The following is a 25,678-nucleotide window of genomic DNA, read 5'->3' as shown; positions in this document are numbered from 1 at the left end:
AATAATAAAGTCATCAAATAAAAACAAATGTAATATACACAACTGAATTATTTTATTAAAGCAAAGGATTGTGATAAAGGATGGTTTGTTAATAAGTGATAAGCAGTAATGGGCAGTCACTACCATTGCTATTTTTAATGAAATAGCTATAATAAAGTCATCATCATACTAAAACAAATATGCATTTATTGTACAAAATAATAATAAAAATCTAAAACGAAAAAAACTCAACATTTTCCAAAAACCGAACAGAAACCAAACCAACCTCAAAAAGCACTAATCACTCAGCACTACTCCCTCTCTCTTTTCCCTCTCTCTCTCAATCTCCAGTCCCATCCCCCCGATCTCTCCTGTAAGCAGTGTTAAAGGTGATAAAACCGGAACAGTCCAATAAGGGTTGATGCCCACCCCCTGTGTCAATGTTTTACTGTTAATGGTCTGTGCCGCCTTTTAACTGCATAGGCAGCCGTGTGTTTTGTGTGCGCTCCAACACTTTTACTGGATTGGGAATTAGTCCAAGAGCATCCAAGGCTTCCCAGAGGAAGAGCTGAAAATCAAAGGCTTCTCCGGCACAAAAGACAACACTGTCTTCCCTAAGCTATCTGTATAGTCATGCACAACACTTTCTTCTCTTTTTGTGTTTCTCCCTCTAAACTTCTTCTCCGAGCCATGTTTGAAACCATGGTGACCACATTGTTGTGCTTGTGCACCATGTATCGTCAGCAATGTAACGGACTCTCAGCAGACGTTTTAGTGGTGTAAGATTAAAGAAATCCCTTTAAGATGCACCCATAGTTCACTGCTAGCCCTGATGATAAATAACACCCACTGAGACCGCCCACTCCAGGGGAAACACCATAGGGAGCCAATCAAAGCGCCCCCTCGGGCTCCTTTCTTTCCTCTGTGGCTTCTGGAGGACCCAGACTTCTCTGAATCACTCATCCAGACTGGCGGAATCCCACAGTTACACCCAAGGGCCCATTACCGGGGGCGATGGGTGTCAAGGTGACTGATAACACACACAGAGACAGAGAGAGACAAACAGAGAGTGACAGAGAGAGAGAGAGAGAGAGAGAGAGAGACAGAGAGAGAGAGAGTCAGAGAGACAGAGAGAGAGAGAAAGTGTGAGGGGAAGAGAGAAAGAGTATGAGGGGGAGAGAGAAAGTGTGTAAAGGGTAGAGAGAGAGCGTGAAGGGGAAAGCGAGAGTGTGAGCATGAGAGAGATAAATAAATAAAGAGAAAATGCAAATGACTCGATAGGAGTCATTAAAACAACAAAATAATTGGTGACGATCATACTTCACACTATTGTGAGGTAGCCCTTCACACTCGTACCCGTATACGGGTTGAAAATGGCATATTTGGGCACTGATAAACGCCTAAATTGGAACGCAGTGGCTGTACAGTAACAATCAGTACATGATGTCAGAACTCTGACCATGCGCTTTACTTGAGCACCTCGTGCTACAAGAAGTTGCACCCATCCCTCACGCTAATTGGGCAACCTTTGCAAATGTTTTGTCTGAGTGAGGGAAATGCTGTAAATTATGAGGACTATTTATTTTGAAAGATGAAACGTTGAGGATTATAATAAATTCCGCTGTGATGTCATACAAGCAAGCCAATCACCGATGTGTGCACTATAGTCCAAATGTGCACTTCACATTTCCATATCATAAAACTCATTTAATATACAGTGTCAACATTTATGATCACTATGTTTAATGTACAGTTACAAGATGACATGGCGTCATACCCTGGGTTGTTCTGAACAGAATGAGCCCATGTTTGTCTATTGTTGAGAAAATTCACTGCGCCACACGTACCTGAATGCACTCATGACTCTTTCTATGGGCACCAAAATTATGATCAGTTTCCCTGAATTGCATTGTGAAAGCCTAAGACTGTAATGTCATTTTGATAACTGAGCTAGTCATGTTGGCAATAGAACAAGCTTTAAGACGTTTTTGGATTGCGTAAACAACAGTAATTGTGTGATGGCGGGGATGCAGGGTTGTGTTCCAAACAAAACAACTACAAGTATGCTTGCTCTACTTCCTCAACGCCACAACTAGTAGAGCTCAATCAAGCACCTTATAGTTGAAGACTCTTCTTTGAATCATAAAAGAGCATTGACATTACTTATGAACTGTGCACACTTTGGAGAGATGTGTGGCCACTTAGAGACAGCAGTTAGTCCTCTCACTCAAACCCTTGTCATTTTTTTGTCTTATGTTGCACCTACACCACATTTTCCAGGAATATTCTTAACATGTTACTGAATGTATCCAGAGTATTTTCAGATTTCGTTCTCAACAAATGCGACGAAAAATACAGTAAATGTAAAATGCACATAAAACTAACAGTGAAATGTTTGGATTATTGTGTCAGGTGAACGGTTGTGTCCTCACCTTTGTTCTAATAATTTCCCCATAATCTCCAAACTGTTCCCTTTCAATTGCTACCATGGTTATGCACATGCTTTTCATATTTCTTCTGTAAGAAACATTTCAATGTAGCACTATCCATATATGCCAATTCCCACGAGTGTAAAGGGTTAATGGGTAAAATAGCAGGAGTGGAATGGAGAACATCTGTGAAGCTATTGAAGCTATTTTGATCATTACTCACGTAATAAAATTCAAGAATAGGCCTTACTGTTTATACAGAGCGATTCATGGATGTGTGTTTGTGAGAGACCGAGAGAGAGAGAGCGAGAGAGAGAGAGAGAGAGATACAATCAGGATCATAATAATCCGAATCAGATACAGTCCACCTTAAACAGGACACACCCATTCTCTGGAGGAGTCACCTTTTCCATTATGCACGTTTTGCTCTCTCTCTCTCTGATTGGTTCCCTTTTGTGATAGCAAATTCATAATCAGAACACACACAAAATAATAGCCCTGGAAAGGAACCTTTTAAATGACAGCCTCATGTCAACAAAAAGAAAATGTAGCAGTTTTCAAACTAATAAATTACAATGCATTTATAACAAATGTATATTAAGTTTAACATTTATTATTGGTATACCGTGGATACCAATATCCCTGTGAGCCTCCCAGGCCCATGTTTCCCAGGGTTAAGAACATCAATTGTAGATTAATACAATCCCCTGTAGCTCAGTTGGTAGAGCATGGCGCTTGCAATGCCAGGGTTGTGGGTTCGTTTCCCACATGGGGCCAGTATAAAAATGTATGCACTCACTAACTGTAAGTCGCTCTGGATAAGAGCATCTGCTAAATGACTAAAATGTCAAATTAATAATATTACATTGTATTGTATTACACCCCTTAAACCTATTCCAGGGATCCCTTGGCCAACATTGGTTTAATCTGCTGTTTTTAGTACTAAACAATTTAAAACTTTTCTATATTTTGAGATCTGCTCTAAGGCACCACAGAAGTCTTGTGGTTCCTGAACACATGGGCAGCAGCAGGGCACAAGCTCTCATGGAGGGAGGCCAAGTTTCCCTCTGCTTCTCCCCCACACTCCCTCTCCTCAATCCGTCATCCTTTCTCCCCTACCTCTTTCGATCTCTCTCTCCTTTATTATCTATGTCATTTACTCTCCATCTCGGTGTCTCCCAAACTTACTCCCGTTCTATCTTTCATTTTCTCTCTCCATAATCTTCCTCTCTACCTCAACCTTTTATCCTAATCACCACACTGTGAATATGCTTCATCTATCTCCAGACAGCTTGATAACTACGTTTCTGTTCACCTTCCCCTGAGAATCCTAGCCTGCTCTGAAAGATCCATGAACATTTGCATCACGCAATCACACACACATCACACACTCCATGCCTTCACACATCATCATCTGTATCACTTGTCAACAACTGTTGAAAAAGCTTGTTAACATGCATGCACAGTAACGAGGGAAGCCTGGGCTTACAGTAAATCACAGTGACTCCAGATCAGCAGTCTATGTATGCACTGTCCCAGTAGAGAGCATACTAGGCTTTACTCCAGATTTGATTTAATTTATTAGGATCCCCATTAGCCGACGCCAATGGCGACAGGTAGTCTTACTGGGGTCTGACACATAAAAAAAAAGAAAAAGACATTACAGACAAAATACTTTACACATACAGTGAGGGAAAAAAAGTATTTGATCCCCTGCTGATTTTGTACGTTTTCCCACTGACAAAGACATGATCAGTCTATAATTTTAATGGTAGGTTTATTTGAACAGTGAAAGACAGAATAACAAAACAAAAAATCAAGAAAAACACATGTGAAAAATGTTATAAATTGATTTGAATTTTAATGAGGTATTTGACCCCTCTGCAAAACATGACTTAGTACTTGGTGGCAAAACCCTTGTTGGCAATCACAGAGGTCAGACGTTTCTTGTAGTTGGCCACCAGGTTTGCACACATCTCAGGAGGGATTTTGTCCCACTCCTCTTTGCAGATCTTCTCCAAGTCATTAAGGTTTCGAGGCTGACGTTTGGCAACTCGAACCTTCAGCTCCCTCCACAGATTTTCTATGGGATTAAGGTCTGTAGACTGGCTAGGCCACTCCAGGACCTTAATGTGCTTCTTCTTGAGCCACTCCTTTGTTGCCTTGGCCGTGTGTTCTTAGGTCATTGTCATGCTGGAATACCCATCCACGACCCATTTTCAATGCCCTGGCTGAGGGAAGGAGGGTCTCACCCAAGATTTGACGGAACATGGACCCGTCCATCGTCCCTTTGATGCGGTGAAGTTGTCCTGTCCCCTTAGCAGAAAAATACCCCCAAAGCATAATGTTTCCACCTCCATGTTTGAGTGTTCTTGGGGTCATAGGCAGCATTCCTCCTCCTCCAAACACGGCGAGTTGAGTTAATGCCAAAGAGCTCAATTTTGGTCTCATCTGACCACAACAATTTCACCCAGTTCTCCTCTGAATCATTCAGATGTTCATTGGCAAACTTCAGACGGGCCTGTATATGTGCTTTCTTGAGCAGGGAGACCTTGCGGGCGCTGCAGGATTTCAGTCCTTCATGGCGTAGTGTGTTACCAATTGTTTTCTTGGTGACTATGGTCCCAGCTGCCTTGAGATCATTTACAAGATCCTCCCGTGTAGTTCTGGGCTGATTCCTCACCGTTCTCATGATCATTGCAACTCCACAAGGTGAGATCTTGCATGGAGCCCCAGGGCGAGGGAGATTGACAGTTATTTTGTGTTTCTTCCATTTGCAAATAATCGCACCAACTGTTGTCACCTTCTCACCAAGCTGCTTGCCGATGGTCTTGTAGCCCATTCCAGCCTTGTGTAGGGCTACAATCTTGTCCCTGACATCCTTGGAGAGCTCTTTGGTCTTGGCCATGGTGGAGAGTTTGGAATCTGATTGATTGATTGCTTCTGTGGACAGGTGTCTTTTATACAGGTAACAAACTGAGATTAGGAGCACTCCCTTTAAGAGTGTGCTCCTAATCTCAGCTCATTACCTGTATAAAACACACCTGGGAGCCAGAAATCTTTCTGATTGAGAGGGGGTCAAATACTTATTTCCCTCATTAAAATGCAAATCAATTTATAACATTTTTGGATTCTTTTGTTGTTATTCTGTCTCTCACTGTTCAAATAAACCTACCATTAAAATTATAGACTGATAATTTCTTTGTCAGTGGGCGTACAAAATCAGCAGGGGATCAGTACATACACACAACAAGAAAGTCACATGGGGGAGAAGCGTTGTGCCGTGAGGTGTTGCTTTATTTAAGCAATAATGCCAGAGGGGGTGTGGTATATGGCCGATATACCATGGCTAAGGGCTGTTCTTATACACGACTCAGCGCAGAGTGCCTGGATACAACCCTTAGCCGTGGTATATTGGCAATATACCACAAACCCCCAAGGTGCCTTATTGCTATTAAGAACTGGTTACCAACGTAATTAAAGCATTACAAATAATGGTATATGGTGTGATATACCACGGCTGTCAGCCAAATCAGCATTCAGGGCTCGAACCACCCAGTTTATAATTGTTTTTTGAAACCAGGTTTGCTGTTCACTTGCGCTATACATGATGGGAGTTCCATGCACTGATGGCTCTGTATAATACTGTCCGTTTCCTTGAATTTGTTCTGGACCTGGGGACTGTGAAAATACCCCTGTTGGCATGTCTGGTGGGGTAAGTGTGTGTCTGTCAGTGTTGTATGTAAGTTGACTATGCAAACAATTTGGAATTTCCAACACATTCATGTTTCTTATAAAAACAAGAAGTGACGAAGTCAGTCTTTCCTCAACTCTTAGCCAAGAGAGACTGGCATGCATAGTATTAATATTAGCCCCCTGATTGAAATGAAGAGCAAGACGTGCCACTCTGTTCTGGGCCAGCTGCAGCTTAACTAGGTCCTTCTTTGCAACACTTGACCATATGACTGGACAATAATCAAGATAAGATAAAACTAGAGCCTGCAGGACTTGCTTTGTGGAGCGTGGTTTCAAAAAAGCAGAGCATCAACTTATTACGGACAGACCTCTCCCCATCTTTACAACCATTGAATCAATATGTTTTGACCATGGCAGTTTACAATCTAAGGTAAGCAAGTAATTTAGTCTCTTCAACTTGTTCAACAGCCACATCATTCATTCCCAGATTCAGGTCTAGAACATAGGGAATGATTTGTACCAAATACAATGCTCTTAGTTTTAGAGATGTTAAGGGTTTCAGTGACTTCACTAGCTGCGGTTGCTGATGCATATTTGGTTGAATCATCAGCATATATATACAGTACCAGTCAAAAGTTGGGACACACCTACTCATTCAAGGGTTTCTCTTTATTTGTAAAATTTTTAACATTGTAGAATAATAGTGAAGACATCAAAACTATGAAATAACACATATGGAATCATGTAGTAACCACAAAAGTGTTAAACAAATCAAAATATATTTTATTTTTGAGATTCTTCAAATAGCCACCCTTTGCATTGATGACAGCTTTGCACACTCTTGGCATTCTCTCAACCAGCTTCAAAGGGTGGTTATTTGAAGAATCTCAGCTATATTTTGATTTGTTTAACACTTTTTTGGTTACTACATGATTCCATATGTGTTATTTCATAGTTTTAATGTCTTCACTATTAATAAATAAAGAAAAACCATTGAATGAATAGGTGTGTCCAAACCTTTGACTGGTAGTGTATATATACACACACAAAAGTAATGTCCCTGTAGAGAGCATAGTAACCTGTACTTTTACTTCAGACTGAATGTGTACAATGTCCCAATAGAGAACATAGTAGCTGGTCTGATGAACAGTATGCCTTAAACCAATCACTAATTGTTTGAATCTAGCTCAGGGTGTGTGTGTGTGCTACTGTATGCCTAATCATCCACCAACCACTGCATATATATGAGAGATGGGGTGAATACATATGCAGTTTCTGTTCTCATTGGTTGAGAATTATGCAAATTCATGGCTAATTAAAAAGCTCACATCAAGGGGGACGGTGTGGAGAAACATTAATTAAAAGCTGGCACCTTATGCCAAGGGTATACGTAGAGGGGTGTAGTCACGAATCACTGAACTTTACATATCCTTACGGGGCAAAGGGTTTAAACATTTATATTTTTAACAAACAACATTTTTCAAGCTTACCACTCCCTCAAACTGTTGAATGGCAGGGACAAGAACGCAGTCTACAGGCGGAGGTAAGGGAGGAGAGGGGGAGATGTGGGATGAAGGAAGAGAGAGGGAGATATAGGGTGAAAAGAGGTAGATATGGGAGAGAGGTTTTCGGGATGAGAGAGAGGGAGAGTCAGAAGGTGAATGAGAAGATATAGGGGAAGAGCTAAAGGGGAATGGGGGCGAGAGAGGTAGAGAAAGAGAGAAAAGTGCAGTATGCTATAGTTGTTTGGCAGGGAAGAGGCCTGCATGTCTTCTCCTTTTAATTGCTGGTGCTCCATCAAAGATGAGCATGCTCCTTCAACTGACATGCATGACCCTAGGTTGTGTGTGTGCGCTGTATATGTTTCATGTATGTGAGAACAAGTGAAATGGCAAATTGCCTTGAGTATCCTTGTCACGCACCCACAGTTCCCAGTATGAGTGGAGATGCATGATTTCTCACGCCACTCGTTTCTAAAAGCGTCCACACACTAACAGGCTGAGAACAAACTCTTTAACCTGAACAAACATGCTTACAGAGTATATACACACTCAGTTTATTCCATATGTGTAATTGTGGTAAATTGTGGAAAGAATGTCCTCTTAAATGACAATTTTTTTTATAATCATTCACTCTCTGAAAGCTAACTGAGAACTAAATAAAGAAGGGCACTTATGTCATTATGTCCAGAATCTCCACAAATTCGTTCTGCTCTAAGAGCCAAAATGGATGGAGCAGAATGAGCCAAACGGAACCTCTGGGCCAAGGTTAAGGTCCATGTCTCCTCTATGACATAATGACATCAGCATTGTCCACTACAATGCATATCTGCTGGTTGACCCAGCAACAAAGCTGGTAGTCATAGAGCCCAGTCCAACCAATCAAATCAAAGCTAACACAGGGCACACACTGGTTTGTACTATGCTACACTGTATTTCCTATGACCTTGAAAGAGTCATAACAATGCTTTAATTCACTAGCGACGTTTTAACATTAGCCTACTTCTGAATTAGTCAATTCAATCATATCTATTTACTCCCTCATATAATTCTCTGAAATGTCTTTCCCAAGTCTGCCATGCATGAAAAGACCTTTGTCAATTCATATTTCCTAAATTCCTCGCATCCTCTTTCCTTGCTTCCTTCTCAAAACACATCAACTTTGGACAGTCTCCTCAATACGGTTGAGGCAAGAGGATCTGAGAAATCGTGAAAAGACGAATTGAAGTAAAGCCCAGAGTGATGAACAAAAGCACCCTGCGGGTGTCAGTAGAAGAATACATTTTTGTTTTTCCAACCAAACCAAGATGACTGCCTGTCTGCCTCAGTAATGGTCTGCAGTGGAGGAATAATGCACTGATTGTCCATCATGTGGTCTGTCCATTCCACATTAATTCAAAGTAGCCTAGAGACCAGATATATTTACACTAGAATGAGCTCTCTCTCTCTCTCTCTCTCTCTCTCTCTCTCTCTCTCTCTCTCTCTCTCTCTCTCTCTCTCTCTCTCTCTCTCTCTCTCTCTCTCTCTCTCTCTCTCTCTCTCTCTCTCTCTCTCTCTCTCTCTCTCTCTCTCTCTCTCTCTCTCTCTCTCTCTCTCTCTCTCTCTCTCTCTCTCTCTCTCTCTCTCTCTCTCTCTCTCTCTCTCTCTCTCTCTCTCTCTCTCTCTCTCTCTCTCTCTCTCTCTCTCTCTCTCTCTCTCTCTCTCTCTCTCTCTCTCTCTCTCTCTCTCTCTCTCTCTCTCTCTCTCTCTCTCTCTCTCTCTCTCTCTCCCTCTCTCTCTCCCTCTCCCTCTCCCTCTCCCTCTCTCCCTCCCTTCCTCTCCCCCTAATGGGGTTGTTCAATGACAGACATGTATTGGTTTAAAATCTATCACTTGATGGTTTCATTTCAGAGAGACAAATAATAAATGTTCTTTTTGCTATAGATCAGCCTCACTCTCCAGTCCAAAACCCGACTGGAATTGAGATAAAACTGAGTTATTATACAGGAAGTCTTTCAACTGTGAGTTCACCAGGTTTTCCAAAACTTTTGCCAATGCAGACAGTTTAGATATGGGACGATAATAATCCAACTGTGACGGATCTCCACCCTTATGTAAAGGGATGACGTATGCTTATTTCCAGACTTTTGGAATCATATTACTTGCCAATGAAAGATGTCATATATGAGTGAGATGGTCAGCAATGATCTCTGCACCATAAAAAAAAAGAAAAGAAAAAAAAAGGTTTTAACTAGTCCGGGCCGGCCACTTTCTTAATATCAATAGATTTGAGTGCCTTTACAACTTCTAAAAGCGCAATCTCGGTCAAATTAAATAGATTAACCATAGGCCGTCTTGCGGCAGCTTCATGCACAGCCTCATTCAAGATGGAGTTCTTTATCAAATAAATGCTCAGCCTTAGCAAAATGCTCATTAAACATGTCAAGCAGTTTATTCTTGTCAGTCACGTCCATTGAATTTGAGGTCAACTTCAGCGGAAGACCAGAGGAGTTCGTGTTAGCATTCACGGACTTAATGGTTTTCCATAATTTCGTCGGGTTATTGAGGTTTGCCTTGGTAGATTCGTAATATTAACAAGGTGCACTTATTTCTCAGTGCCCTGAATAATTGCCATTCAGCCTGGGAGTTACCCTTTCTGGCTTTGGCCCATTGTGCATTTAGTTTATGGATCAAATCAGATCATTCCTGGTACGTTTTAAGAGGGGCGTGTTGATCACAGATAGTAGAAAACATGGAATGAAAATTGGAGAATGCCTTCTCGATGTCCGTAATAAGCGCAATCCTATCCCAGTTGCATGTGGAAAGTTTGTGCAGGAAAGCCAGCTCGCAGAACTGCTTAAAATGATGTTTGACTATGAACCGAGGGGGCACTTTAGGGATTTTAGTGTCTCTAATGCAAGCAACTTCACAATGATCGCTTAAATCATTAGCTAGGGAAAATATATCAACAGCCTGGTATTCATGCAGATTTTTTGTTAGAATAACATCAGTAAGTGTTGATTTGGAGATGTATTTTGGGTTGGGTCTTGTGACTGCATTTATCAGTTGAGTAAAAATCAGTGCACAGTCCTCTTATGGCCTCAGAGTTTGAAGAGTCCCAGTCCCAGTTTAAATCGCCCATGAGCACCATATCATTTCCCCCCCAACCACGCAGTAGTTCAGCCAGAGAATCCAGTGATTCTACTTTTGCAGATGGAGGTCTATAACATCCTATTAAATCTAAGTTCACAGCATTCGAAAACTGCAGTTTCAATGCTAAAAACTAAAACTGCTTTGGTTTAGATAAAGACTTTAGTTCAATAACCACATGAATGTCTTTAATATACTCACTCAGTCACTTACTCTCTTACTCACTCAGTCACATCGATAAACATTATAACCAGCCAAGCCTATAGATTAATAAAACACCTTGATTTGTTGCTTCCTAAAATCTCTCTATACTTAGAAGACTTAAAGATGCAGAAATCACTCCGCCATTTCCTGGTTGCTAAAATTGTAATAGTTCGCTTAATTTCAGTTTATGTGACAAAACAAGCAAGTATATTGTAGAAAATCATTGTACCATCTATACCGCTGTGAAATATATTTTCCATAACCTAAAATATTGTATTTTCAGCTGTTTGAAGCTAGTGTACAAAACCGAAAGTAAAAGACGCAAAAACGAAACTTAAGAACGGGAAGCGTATAAATAACACAAATAGAACATCTATCGCCTTGCTTCCAATGAGAATGACAGATCTATAACTCCATTTCTATGTGAATTTGGTCGGGTCGCCCAAAAAGTTATATATTGCAGCTTTAAAATAATTAAACTAAAGTCATCTGATATGACAAAGCGTTTTTTAGCCAGACAAAACCTTGTAGATGAGAAAGTTTAATGAGCATGTTACAGTAGGAATCAAATGGTAACACAATCAGACCCCTCGGAAAGATAAAAGCTGCTGTACTGTCAGTCAAAATAGGGTTTGGCAGCTTACCTAGGGTAAGGAGATGAAATTGTTTTTGATAACTGACACTATGCAATGAGCCATAACCCAGATAGGCAGCTATTAAAACCATTTGTACAAAAATACCCATTTTAAACTACTGAATCCAACAATTCACTACAACGAAAAGAAAAGAAACAAATTCAAATATGCTGTCTATTTTTATTTCACCTTTATTTAACCAGGTAAGCCAGTTGAGAAAAAGTTCTCATTTACAACTGCGACCTGGCCAAGATAAAGCAAAAGCAGTGCGATAAAAATAACACAGTTACATATGGGGTAAAACAAATCATAAAGTCAAAAATACAACAGAAAATATATATAAGGTGTGTGCAAATGTAGCAAGTTATGGAGGTAAGGCAATAAATAGGCTATAGTGCAAAATAATTACAATTAATATTAACACTGGAATGATAGATGTGCAAGAGATGATGTGCAAATAGAGATACTGGGGTGCAAATGAGCAAAATAAATAACAATAAGGGGATGAGGTAGTTGGGTGGGCTAATTTCAAATGGGCTGTGTACAGGTGCAGTGATCGGTAAGGTGCTCTGACATCTGATGCTTAAAGTTAGTGAGGGAGATAAGAGTCTCCAGCTTCAGAGATTTTTGCAATTCGTTCCAGTCATTGGCAGCAGAGAACTGGAAGGAATGGCGGCCAAAGGAGGTGTTGGCTTTGGGGATGACCAGTGAGATATACCTGCTGGAGCGCATACTACGGGTGGGTGTTGCTATGGTGACCAATGAGCTAAGATAAGGCGGGGATTTGCCTAGCAGTGATTTATAGATGGCCTGGAGCCAGTGGGTTTGGCGAAGAATATGTAGTGAGGACCAGCCAACAAGAGCGTACAGGTCACAGTGGTGGGTAGTATATGGGGCTTTGGAGACAAAATGGATGGCTCTGTGATAGACTACATCCAATTTGCTGAGTAGAGTGTTGGAGGCTATTTTGTAAATGACATCGCCGAAGTCAAGGATCGGTAGGATAGTCAGTTTTACGAGGGCATGTTTGGCAGCATGAGTGAAGGAGGCTTTGTTGCAAAATAGGAAACCAATTCTAGATTTAACTTTGGATTGGAGATTCTTAATGTGAGTCTGGAAGGAGAGTTTACAGTCTAACCAGACACCTAGATATTTGTAGTTGTCCACATACTCTAGGTCAGACCCGTCGAGAGTAGTGATTCTAGTCGGGTGGGCGGGTGCCAGCAGCGTTCGATTGAAGAGCATGCATTTAGTTTTACTAGTGTTTAAGAGCAGTTGGAGGCTACTGAAGGAGTGTTGTATGGCATTGAAGCTCGTTTGGAGGTTTGTTAACACAGTGTCCAATGAAGGGCCAGATGTATACAAAATGGTGTCGTCTGCGTAGAGGTGGATCTGAGAGTCACCAGCAGCAAGAGCGACATCATTGATATACACGGAGAAAAGAGTCGGCCCGAGAATTGAACCGTGTGGCACCCCCATAGAGACTGCCATAGGTCCAGACAACAGGCCCTCCGATTTGACACATTGAACTCTATCTGAGAAGTAGTTGGTGAACCAGGCGAGGCAGTCATTTGAGAAACTAAGGCTATTTAGTCTGCCAATAAGAATGCGGTGGTTGACAGAGTCGAAAGCCTTGGCCAGGTCGACGAAGACGGCTGCACAGTACTGTCTATTATCGATCGCGGTTACAATATCGTTTAGGACCTTGAGCGTGGCTGAGGTGCACCCATGACCAACTCGGAAACCGGATTGCATAGCGGAGAAGGTACGGTGGGATTCGAAATGGTCGGTAATCTGTTTGTTAACTTGGCTTTCAAAAACGTTCGAAAGGCAAGGCAGGATGGATATAGGTCTGTAACAGTTCGGATCTAGAGTGAACCCCTTTGAAGATGGGGATGACCGCGGCAGCTTTGCAATCTCTGGGGATCTCAGACGTTACGAAAGAGAGGTTGAACAGGCTAGTAATAGGGGTTGCGACAATTTCGGCGGCTAGTTTTAGAAATAAACTATTAAAACCTTAAGTGCCCTAAAAATGTTCAGCTGTAGCCTACAGGTCTAGTTAGGTCAGAAACCAAGTCTGTGCCCTAGCGTTGGTGCCTTAGCTACAGCTCCAGCACGTTCAACAGCCGCTGGAGGAGTGTGCTGACAGGGAACTCATCCGGTGTGTGAATCTGGTCAATTCGCCCAGTCGCCTCGCAGTACCAAACAGTAAGGCAGCAGCGGGACCTGTAGACCAGCAAATCACCGGGCGTATCCTGGGCTAGCAAACCCAGCGCATCTAGACGCTCTGTCACAGCACAGATACCGACCTCCGGCTTCCACCACACAGCACAGCAAGGCAGGAGAGGACCCTGGTAGATTGGCAGAACACAGGTGAAGAATCTGACTGTTGAGAAGTATCCAAGGCTAGTCAGCCCAGCGCATCTAGACAGTCAGTCACAGCGCAGATATGTCCTCTCACAGCTTTCAGGGAAGGCACCACACCGGCACTGTCTCCTCGTGTAGAGACAGCGGACGTCACTACGTGGTTTACTTAAGAAATAAGGCACGAGGGGGTGTGGTATATGGCCAATATACCACGGCTAAGGCTGTTCTTACGCACAATGCATCGCGGAGTGCCTGGACACAGCCCTTAGCCATGGTATATTGGCCATATACCACAAACCCCCGAGGTGCCTTATTGCTATTTTATACAACGGGTGGGTCTATTCCTGAATGGTGATTGGTTAACCAATGTAATTAGAGCAGTAAAAATACATGTTTTGTCATACCCGTGGTATACGGTCTGATATACCACGGCTGTCAGCCAATCAGCATTCAGTGCTCGAACCACCCAGCTTATAATTGTGATTTTAACGCTTTGATTACTTTGTTGCGTTCGGTGTTGTTCAAAGACAACTCCCGTAGCCTATAATGGTTATGCACACAACACACTCAGCAGAACTGCCCTGCCGCCATCTTGATAGATTAGTATTGATGGGAACTACATGTACAGTACCAGTAAAAATGTTGGACACACCTACTCATTCAAGTTTTGTAAAAGTTTTTTTACATTGTAGAATAATAGTGAAGACATCAAAACTATGAAACAACACATACGGAATCATGTAGTAACCAAAAATATATTTTATACTCAAATAGCCACCCTTTGCCTTGATGACAGCTTTGCACACTCTTGCCATTCTCTCAACCAGCTTCACCTGGAATGCTTTTCCAACAGTTTTGAAGGAGTTCCCGCAATTGCTGAGCACTTGTTGGCTGATTTTCCATCACTCTGCCGTCCAACTCATCCCAAACCATCTCAATTGGGTTGAGGTCAGGGGATTGTGGAGGCCAGGTCATCTGATGCAGCACTCCATCACTCTCTTTCTTGGTAAAATAGCCCTTACATAGCCTGGAGGTGTGTTGGGTCACTGTCCCAAAGAAAAACCGTTGAATGAGTAGGTGTGTCCAAACTTTTGACTGGTAGTGTATATGTTTCACATCTCTGGAACATGGCTAAAATGACATTTTAGTCATTTAGCACATGCTCTTATCCAGAGACTTACAGTAAGTGCATTCATCTTAAGATAGCTATGTGAGACAACCACATACTGTATCACAGTGAAATATACAGGATACAAACATTCCATTCTAGTTTATACAGGATATGAACATTCCATTCCAGCTTAACAATTGATATATAGCTTTTTGCAAAAAAATAACATTTTAATTCACATCTAGAATCTATTTATAAAACATCTGAGAACAGTAATATTTTGCACACCCATGAAGGTACCCATAAGCAATCATTTCTGATGAAAAAACACAAATGTGAAAAATTGGTGGGTATAGCATTTTGGAAATAAACATAATTTATCTTTAACATCAGAGACCAAGGACATCAAACTAAGCCTAGTCTAATCGTCATAATTTATTCTGAGTGAATCTAACCAGTACACTCAAAAATACAGGGGTGACTCCATTATAGACTTCATCACTTTTAAAGGCAGTCTAGTGTAATCCTGCTCTTTTCCTGCCATGGTGCTAGCAGCATAGCTGAGCTGCTGTGTCATACGACCCCACCCACCGAACAGGGAAATCCTGGGCCAATGAGGCTGGGCTGTTAGCTGGAGTCACAGCGAAGAATCCCTCCTCTGACTGTGTCATATAGGCCTACATGCCATGCCATTCCATTCTAACTGCCTCCACAAGAGAACTAGGCCGTGTTTACACACATTTAACTAGGCTAATCTCCTACTAAGTAATAATACCTTCCAGTTGTTTCTTTACCTTGCTGGATTGTCGTAAGTTTCTCCCTTTTGCCTAAAATAAATGATGTGTCATGTTCTAATTCTGTGTAAGCCTTGCCTATGTAAGTTGTTATGGAGTCCCCATGCTCGATACTCTGGTTGGATAACTTTAGCAGATCCAGTTTCATAAACCTAGGTCGCAAAGCAGCAGGAGCAGAAGCATTGCTTTGTGTTTTCTAAAACAAGAAAGGACAATAAGTGTTTGTCCTCTAGAAGCAAAAGACAGGCAGGCAGGCGCAGCAGCAGACTGGTTCATCAGGAAACATTAGCGGGAGTGTCTCTGGAGCAAACAACACTATGCTGAACACACCATAGTAGAGAAGAGCAAATCCGATGAAACTGCACTCATGGCAATGCTGAGCGTGTCCAAGAGTGTGTGTGTGCGCGCTTGGTCATGTGCGTGTGTGAGTATGCACATTTGTTTGTGTACTCAGGCATGCATGTGTCTGTGTGTGTGTGTACGGGGTACGGGCACGTGTGTGTGTGTGTAGTGGGTGGGGAGAATGGGCAAAGTACCTCTCCTCTCTGTATAGTAGTTCAGGTGAGTGTTAATGGAGGTGGTAAAGTGTTGTTAAGGTGGAGGTTAATGCTCATCTTTCCCTCCTCTTCCGCCTCCACTGATGCACCACTAAGAGCCTGCACCAGAGAGTAATGAACCATAGAGATAAAACAACTGGATCTATCTCTAGGAAATGAAACACCACATTTATCCTGGATCAGGTGATGCACTTAGTGCTACTGCATCAGTATTCACATGTTCTGTCTGAAAAACATTCCATATATAGTGCACTACTTTTGACCAGAGCCATATGGACCCTGGTCAAATGTAGTGTACTACAGTATATAGGGTGCCATTTGGGATAAACATATTGTATTTGTTAGATAACAAGCTAGCCATATCAAATAAGGAAGTGTTCTGCTAGCTACAGTATTGTGTATGGAAGTAGTACAGACTGATAAAGCTATAATTTGTAACATGCACTGGGCTGAGGCGAGTTGAGGGTGACATCATTGTCAGAAATGCCCCCGGTGGATAGAACACTTGCTCACGCAGCCAAAGGACTGAAGTAGAACTGTATCTGCAAGGAAAACAGAATCCTAGACAAGTCATTTGAGCCGAGTGGCTCATTCTTGTCTAGTGAAAGAAAGAAAGAAAATCCACGCACTAAATAGGAGCATTATGATTCCAGCCCAAAACTCACAATAACTATTGACTGAAATGACAACAGTGATATGTGATGCCAGGCTTATGAGGCCCATTTGCTTACAAAACAACTAGCAGAAAACCCATCTTGTTTTCCACTGAAATTAACCAGCTTTTCGTTATGTGTTTGAGCAGCTTTTCTTTCCTCCATCCACCCGTCCGTCCACTGAAAACATAATTATGCTTCCTTCATAAAATAATTGTCATTTCTTGTGCGGAGGACGGCGCTACAGCTGTCCCTTGATTACTAAATGGAATAGAGCAATGATCTATGAAGTCATTAGGGCTACAGTGTGGAACTAATTCCAATCCTGGAATGAACCGCAGAACCAAGGACAGCACTTGCTAAAGAGAGCGAGAGAGAGTGAGAGGTGGCCATTTTCTACTCTCAACCCGTAGTTGATGAGCTGTCAGATATCATGTGATTCATCTACTCTGAGTGATTCCAATCGTGTATGTACGTATGTGTGCGTCTGTGCGTGAGAACATTTTCTGATGATAATCAGAGTGCTTGGCCATAAATTGTTGATGAAATATAATCTCCATGTTTCTAAAGCGAGCCCAGGGATGGTTTGAAGGCCTGGTTAGTAAATGGTATCAAACACATTAGCAGTACGCCCGTAGCCACACCTGCGCTAATGGATAGCATGTGCAGGAGGGAGCAGTTAAGGGAATACTTCACTAGCTAAAGGCTTGCTGGGGACTGGGGAGTGTCTGTACAGTGAAATAGATACGGTATTGGGTTAAATGGTTAGCATTAGGTCATTGAACTTGCACTGTCCATACTGGCCTATATTATACATATATTATATACTTCAGCCTGTATTTTCAAAACTTTGGGTAGGAAACAGCAACAATAAACACATACAGATTCACTTAACCTCCATAATTAACCCTTCACTCTCTGCTGCTCACACTGATTTAAAAATCAGTCATGTCTTGTCAGAGCAGTTTAGCCCTGGGACTCAGCACAACCAGCGGCCTAACTCTGGCCACGGGCCCTATTCATGGGTTGTATGTTTCGTCACAATACTGTTTTGAACATTCATTTTGTACTGTTGCCCAGCTGGGCATTCTACTCAATGCATGGTCAATGAGCGCTGATGAAGATTTCATCAAAAGTGCATTACAGTGGCTTGTAAATACAATGCCATTCAAAAGGAGGGAAATAATTTGTAGGAAAACCTTTTGTCATCATTTTGATGTTGCCAGATTGACTGCAGTATAACGTTAGCTAGTTAGCTAAGATTGAGGGAAAGTCACATGATTTTAGCTAGCTAACATTAGCATTGCTAGCAATTGTTGATGAACTTTGCTAGCTAATGACAACATTGCCATCTGTCTAAAGTAAATTTGACTACATTATAATGCTGGCAAAGTTGTTTCCAACTATACTTTTGACTACTTTAGGAATGTCATCGTATTTCCAGGCACTATAGTGTAATATACACTAAACAGTCGTTAGCCTCTGTCCAGAATGACTGGGTGCTTATCACGACTTTATGGCACCACTATTGCGCTGCCGGCAGAGGGCGGCTTGAAAACGTTCATAACAATGGCATGATGCCACCGAGTGACTGAGGTGCAACCTATGAATAGGGGTCAGATATTTGATGACATCATCATTATAACATTCAGTAGGGCTAATGGGGTGATACAGTAATGTGTGTGTGTCTGTGCGTGCGTGTGTACGTGCATGAGTGTGAAGCGTAATGTGTGTTTGTGCGTGCAGCGTAGTGTGTGTGTGTATATGTGTGTGCATGCAGCGTAGTGTGTGTGTGTGTGTATGTATAATGTGTCTCACCCTCGATGGGAGATGTCTTGAGCCTGCGGCAGAGCCCCTGCACGTCTCCGTAGGAGTCGGCTATCTTGGTGACGGCCTCTCCACTCCTCAGTTCCATCAGCTCTCGGAGGTCCATCACCGTAATGCCAAAGTCCCCCTCCTGGTTACCATCAGCCACAACCGAATTCCCCGGAGGGTGGTCCGCCGTGTTGTTGGCCATTTTGTCGTTGTTTTTGTTTATTTTTCTCTCTTTACTCGCTAACTGTCTCTAAGTACCTCTACTCTCTCTCTAAGATCACTGTGCGTGACAGTTGTAAACTAAGAACTGGCTAGTAGTGCGAAAATAGTTAAATAGTAAAACAAGGAAGTCCAAGTCACCTAAGGGCTTAACACCTAAGTCCTTACTTTGTGTAGACAGGAAATATGGGTATTGTAGTAGTAGTGAGTGGTGGTCTCTCTGCCAGGTGTGGGAGATGAACATCAGTGGACGAGCTTCTGGACACGGAAGTGAATCTTAGTTACCAAGGAAACATTGGAGACATGATCCGTTGACCACTTCTTCTGTTCCACGAAACTGCAGGAGAAAGAGACAAGAAAAAGGTTTTAAAACATTGAAAAAGTCAAAATGAAAATAAACCACAGGAATAGCTTGCCATTGATGATTTATATCAAATACTGCAAGATTCTTGTGGTACAGTACGGCAGTGGTTACCTATACTGTGGAGCGGCTGTTAGGGGTCATTTATTATTATTTTTTAAGGAACTCAGTCCGGCTTTAAACTTACTCTTGAAAGTTGTAATAGTAGAATGCACAAGGTGCAATTTCGAAATTGGGTAGTGCATCATCAGTTGTCCTCTTGTCATGTCAGTCATTGCATACCTTAGACAGCTATTTATAACTTGTCAGAAATGTCCAGATCAACTAGCCCATGTCAGCTAACATTTTTTTATTTTGGTTTTTTAGCCCATAGATATTGTTGTAATTTTTTTGTCACTCAAATATCACATGAATACACATTCGACATGGCAAAATGTATAGAATTGCAAGAAAATTTGCTTTCAACCTGCAAAATTCTCTCCACCAACAAGAGGGGTGTGAACAGTTTGTGTCATGAACAGTGCTTGTGCCCATAGAAATAAACGCGACGAGTGTGCTCAGGATGTTCCCCAATGTCTTTTTAATTGTGTGCTCCGTATTTAGTTTAAGATAGGTTATAAATAGACCTGCCTATTGCTGTCATTTGTTGGATACGGTAGGCAGTAGACTTTGTTGGTAATTGCTGCAATTTAGCCTGTTCAAAACTTTTGTAAAGATTTAAACCAGTTCACAAGTGTTTTATTTAATTCTGTTGGGTCATTTTCTTTGGCCCAATTAAGTTCCAACTGTAATGTTGTGTTTGCCGAAATATAATATCCTGCTCGTATTTTCCCTATAAACAATAGCTTGACTTACTTTTGATATTACCCTAATAAAGTTTAGAAACTTTTTTGAAGGTTTGGTGTGGTGTGGCAGTGCACACCGGCGCTCCAACTGACTGACTGTTGAACTTGAGGTGAGGTAGAATGTTTTAGGCCTACTATAATTTAACAATATAATGCTTATCTTTATACAAAATATTATGATAGAAAATGAACTAATTAGTCTCCTTATGTACGCCTATATCATAGCAGACGCAGTAGCCTATCTGAAATACATGTCGTTGCCGCATTCCACCCGGCTTCTCTAGACCTAACCTTTCTTCCTTTATAATTATTTGTAAAATATTAATATCATACAGTGGACGCCTAAGCCTATAGGCCTATGCATGCAATGCCCTGATGCGTTTAGTGCTCAAATCTCCGACAGCTGAACAATTATTGTTTTAGGAAAGTAAAAACCAATAAAACAATAGACTAGAAGGTTTTGCATTGGCTACGCATCGAAACACAAGGAATAGTGTTTTAGTAATTTGTTATAGGTTGTTTTTAAGGACACATAAATGTGGCTCATTTGGCCAACATCCCTCGTTTATTGATGGCGCTGGCTGCTTGGGTGGACACCCTAATGGGTTATGCACCCAATGCATACGGATGACCGGTACATTTCTGAAATGTCAGATCAATGTAAATATTCCCGGTGACTTGTCCGGTGCCAAATTTTCCTAACAAAAAACCCTTCTCCACACACACACACACACGCACGCACACACACACACACACACTCAGACGCAAACACACGCACACTGTACTACAATATAATGAGCCTAGGAGCGGCTATTTTTATATTAGGCGAGTGGTGTATGCGAGGTGGTTTGCTTGTGAGAGCCTGCGGGAAGGCTTTAACCTAGATTGGGTTAATATCCTCTTCTCTATACTCCAACATCTTCCCTGGAATTTGATTTGAATACAAAACATTGAGCACCTATCACTGATTTAACCTCTTCCTGACAACGACTGAGCCAGCGTAGCCAAGACACCATGACTAGCTGATCCAGGAGATGGACGGTCTCCTCAGGCCTTTCACTGAACCAGTTAGTCAGACAAAACAACCATCATGGCCATATACTGCTCCCCAACCCCCATCTATATACGGTTTACAATTCAAAGTGAATGGCCATCTATACTGCTCTCCAAAAAAGTGTGTGTTCCTCTGTGTATGGTGTGTGTGTGTTACTTTCCACAGAGGGGACGTGACCTGGCCTCTAGAGTTTCAATGGTGGCACTTTCAGCAATGATTCTGACCAAAACGTGGGTAGACGCTGATTGAGTCTACAAATGCATTAGCCTGATGTAACCAGTGTGCATGTGTAAATGCCACATGAGCTCTGCACTGTTTCCAAACAAAATCAATTGATTTTGGGAAATGTCAGCAGTCACCTGGGGGCCACTGAAGGGCCACTAAATGGCTCCCTAAATTAGGGGCCCAAACAGTGTTTGAGCTTTTAGACAACATACAGTACACTGCAATACACTATATATACACAAAAGTATGTGGACAGCCCGTCAAATTAGTGGATTCAGCTATTTCAGCCACACCCGTTGCTGACTGCTGTACAAAATCGAGCACACAGCCATGCAATATCCACAGACAAACATTGGCAGTAGAATGGCCTTACTGAAGAGCTCAGTGACTTTCAATGTGGCACCGTCATAGGATGCCACCTGTCCAACAAGTCAGTTCATCAAATTTCTGCCCTGCTAGAGCTGCCCCGGTCAACTGTAAGTGCTGTTATTGTGAAGTGGAAAAGTCTAGGAGCAACACGGCTCAGCCGTGAAATGGTAGGCCACACAAGCTCACAGAACAGGAAGGCTGAAGCATGTAGCGCCTAAAAATCGTCTGTCCTCGGTTGCAATACTACAGAGTTCCAAACTGCCTCTGGAAGCAATTTAAGCACAAGAACAGTTCGTCGGGAGCTTCATGAAATGGGTTTCCATGGCCGAGCAGCCGCACACAAGCCTAAGATCACCTTGTGCAATGCCAAGCTTCGGCTAGAGTGGTGTAAAGCTCGCCGCTATTGGACTCTGGAGCAGTGGAAACGCGTTCTCTGGAGTGATGAGTGATGAATCACGCTTCACCATCTGGCAGATCTGGATTTGGCGGATGCCAGGAGAACGCTACCTGCCCAAATGCATAGCGCCAACTATAAAGTTTGGTGGAAGAGTTAAAATAGTCGGGCTGTTTTTCATGATTTCGGCCTAGGCCCTTAGTTCCAGTGAAGGGAAATCTTAACGCTACAGCATACAATGACATTCTAGATGATTCTGCGCTTCCAACTTTGTAGCAACAGTTTGGGGAAGGCCCTTTCCTGTTTCAACATGACAATGCCCCGGTGCACAAAGCGAGGTCCATACAGAAATGGTTTGTCAAGATCGGTGTGGAAGAACTTGACTGGCTTGCACAGAGCCCTGACCTCAACCCCATTGAACACCTTTGGGATGAATTGGAACGCCGACTGCGAGCCAGGCCTGATCGCCCAACATCAGTGCCCGACCTCACTAATGCTTTTGTGGCTGAATGGAAGCAACTCCTCGCAGCAATGTTCCAACATCTAGTGGAAAGCCTTCCCAGAAGAGTGGAGGCTGTTATAGCAGCAAAGGGGGGACCAACTCCATATTAATGCCCATGATTTTGGAATGAGATGTTCGACGAGCAGGTGTCCACATACTTTTGGTAATGTAGTGTATGTCCGCTAGTCACCAGCCTCTCCCCATCTCTCTCTCCATCCCCCTTTCTCTCTCTCTGTGTATTGCTCTCACCCTCCTCTGTACATCTCTCTTCCTCTCCATCTCTCTCTTCCTCTCTACTTAAAGACAGCCGTAAGCATGACTTTTATCGACTTCCTCTTGTTTCCCACTGTCACTTTGCTATAAACCACATTAACTATCCTTGAGCCATCACCAGAGAGAACGAGCACCACCACCACCACCAAAAACAACAACAACAACAACACAGATCGGTGACACGTCTCTATGAGGAGAAGAGATGTTTATTAGTGTCGATGGATGAGGAGCTAGCTACTCATTAAGACAAGCTAATCAACTGGCATGCTAATTTTACCAATAGTCATTTCATTAGTGAAATTAGCCTAAGCGCTGGAGCATCTTCTACACCAAGAAAATAACGCAGATACCTCTGCTTGTTCGCTCATTATGCAAAACAGTGCGGTGATGTCTTTAACAAGGAATGCAGTAATTATAGCTATTGTGATGATACAATTAGGGAGAGAGGGAATGAGAGATGGAGAGATGAGGAATGAAAGAATGCGAAAAACCAGGACGAGGAGAATTATCGAATAATTCACTTGAATGCCGAAATGATAGAGGGCGTACCCTCATTATTCTAGTAACATGACCTGATTATACATCCAAACTGTAGCCTATGGCACAGCGATGGGAGAGAGAAGGTAGAGAGAAGAGGAGAGAGAGAGGGAGAGAGAATCATACCTTAGAGAAGTAGATGATAAAAAGGAAAGAGCGAGCAGAGTAGCGAATAGCCAGAGAAAAGGCTGAGGGATTCCCTCTGAGTGAAGGAAGTGAGAGCGGCACAAATACAAGGCAGGTGGCCAACTAACTCTAATTCCTTATTCATACAAACACACAGCAGAGCACAGGGAGGTTCTGTTTTGACAGCATGGCTGAGTGTTTGATTAACTCCACATACCTCTCCTCCCTGCTCTGCTACCGGGGCCTGTTGTCCAGTAACACACCACTTACAGTGTAATTATCACTACATACTATTCAGAATACACCGCCAGGCTACTGAAGAGCCCCACTTTGTCAACTCAACTGGCATGGAATAATGGAGAGAGAGAGAGAGAGAGAGAGAGAGAGAGAGAGAGAGAGAGAGAGAGAGAGAGAGAGAGAGAGAGAGAGAGAGAGAGAGAGAGAGAGAGAGAGAGAGAGAGAGAGAGAGAGAGAGAGAGAGAGAGAGAGAGAGAGAGAGAGAGAGAGAGAGAGAGAGAGAGAGAGAGAGAGAGAGAGAGAGAGAGAGAGAGAGAGAGAGAGAGAGAGAAATAAGGATATAAAAAGAGGGGGTGGAGGAGGAATGAGATGCATATAGAAAGGGAGATGAGCTAGATGAAAAAGAGAGCAGTAAAACAAGAGGCACATATAGTAAGTAGAAAGGAAGCTAGAACAAAAGGGAGCGAGGTAGAGTAGAAAGAGGGGTAGAGTAGAAAGAGAGAAATATGTAACTTCCTACTACACCCAGAGGGATAACCCACCAGAGCAATAACATTGCTACATGTGTCTTTATCATTATTTAATGACCGTCCTCATTAATGTGTTGTCCTGCTAAATCTCTATTAACAATGGACCATTGAGTATTGTTTTTTCCTCTTATCTATCGGTGTCATCATTTATTTGATAAATGTCTGTTTGCTTTGGCAATGTATGTGTTTAACACTTTTCATGCCAATAAATCTTTTTGAATTAAAATTCAGGTAGAGTAAAAAGAAAAGAGAGAAATCAAGTAAATCGGTAAAGTAGATGACATGTTAAATAGAGGGAGGGCAGCAGATGTTTGTAGCTTAAACGATTCAAAAGATAGAGCCACATTTGTAGGAAGAAAACTGAAACCGCTCTGTTTATTACAACCGCATCTAGCGGCTCCTGGAGGTTACTGACGTAACCCCGGTTCTATGAACCAGGACGCTTGATTTTATTTCAGAGTTTCTTTCGCGACCCCATTTTCAAATCAGGCGGCCCCACATGGGGTCGCTATGCCTAGTTTGGGAAATGCTGCTCTACTGGCTCAACGACCATGATAGACCATGAGGCTACATGACAGCTTATGCTAGGAACACAATCTGCCCTCTCGCGTTCTCTCTTCCTCTCTCCCTTACCCTTTACCTCTTTTTCTCCCATTACACCGCTCTCCCTCTCTCTCGTTACCTCTCCCGCAATCCCACTCCCTCTCTCTGGAGAGTGACCCAAATGGCACCATATGCCCTATGTAGTGGGCACTGGTCATTAGTAGTACACTATATATAGGGCATAGGTGCCATTTGGGACGCACCCAATGACTCCATTTGAGCTTTGTCATTCTGGACAGAGCACTCTACTGTTTATCTGCTTACTATCGGCCAGCTGATGAAATTAGTGGCCACTGTGCCTCAGGCTAGATCAGTGTGTGTGTGTGTGTGTGAGTGCGCAGAAATATAACTGAAACCCCAAACCAGGAACAAATTGGCTTACGGCTATTAGAGCAAACAGCTACTAGATATCCAAAGTATACACGCAGTATTACTATATTACTACAGTACTGTAGATATAAATAAATTAGAATACGCAGTGTGTGGTAAGTGAATGTCAAGTGCATGTACGGTCAGTGACTGCCCAGTGACTGCC

The 25,678-nt window shown here is 42.4% G+C and overlaps 1 protein-coding gene across 1 annotated transcript in view; it reads right to left on the bottom strand.

Annotated features, from left to right (window-relative positions):
- The window catches only part of LOC311138994 (plasma membrane calcium-transporting ATPase 1-like), a 138,864-nt gene that overhangs the window by 85,647 nt on the left and 27,539 nt on the right, over positions 1–25,678 (bottom strand). Inside the window, exon 3 of the mRNA XM_084173815.1 lies at positions 18,872–19,424. Coding sequence (XP_084029941.1) covers positions 18,872–19,070 — 199 coding nt within the window. The 5' untranslated portion in view covers positions 19,071–19,424. The remainder of the gene's footprint in view (positions 1–18,871; positions 19,425–25,678) is intronic.

Source organism: Coregonus lavaretus (assembly GCF_964263955.1).
Source record: "Coregonus lavaretus genome assembly, chromosome: 12".
In the NCBI taxonomy this organism is placed as follows: domain Eukaryota; kingdom Metazoa; phylum Chordata; class Actinopteri; order Salmoniformes; family Salmonidae; genus Coregonus; species Coregonus lavaretus.
Note: the sequence above shows the minus strand (reverse complement) of the source record. Positions and strands in the feature narration are given on the sequence as shown.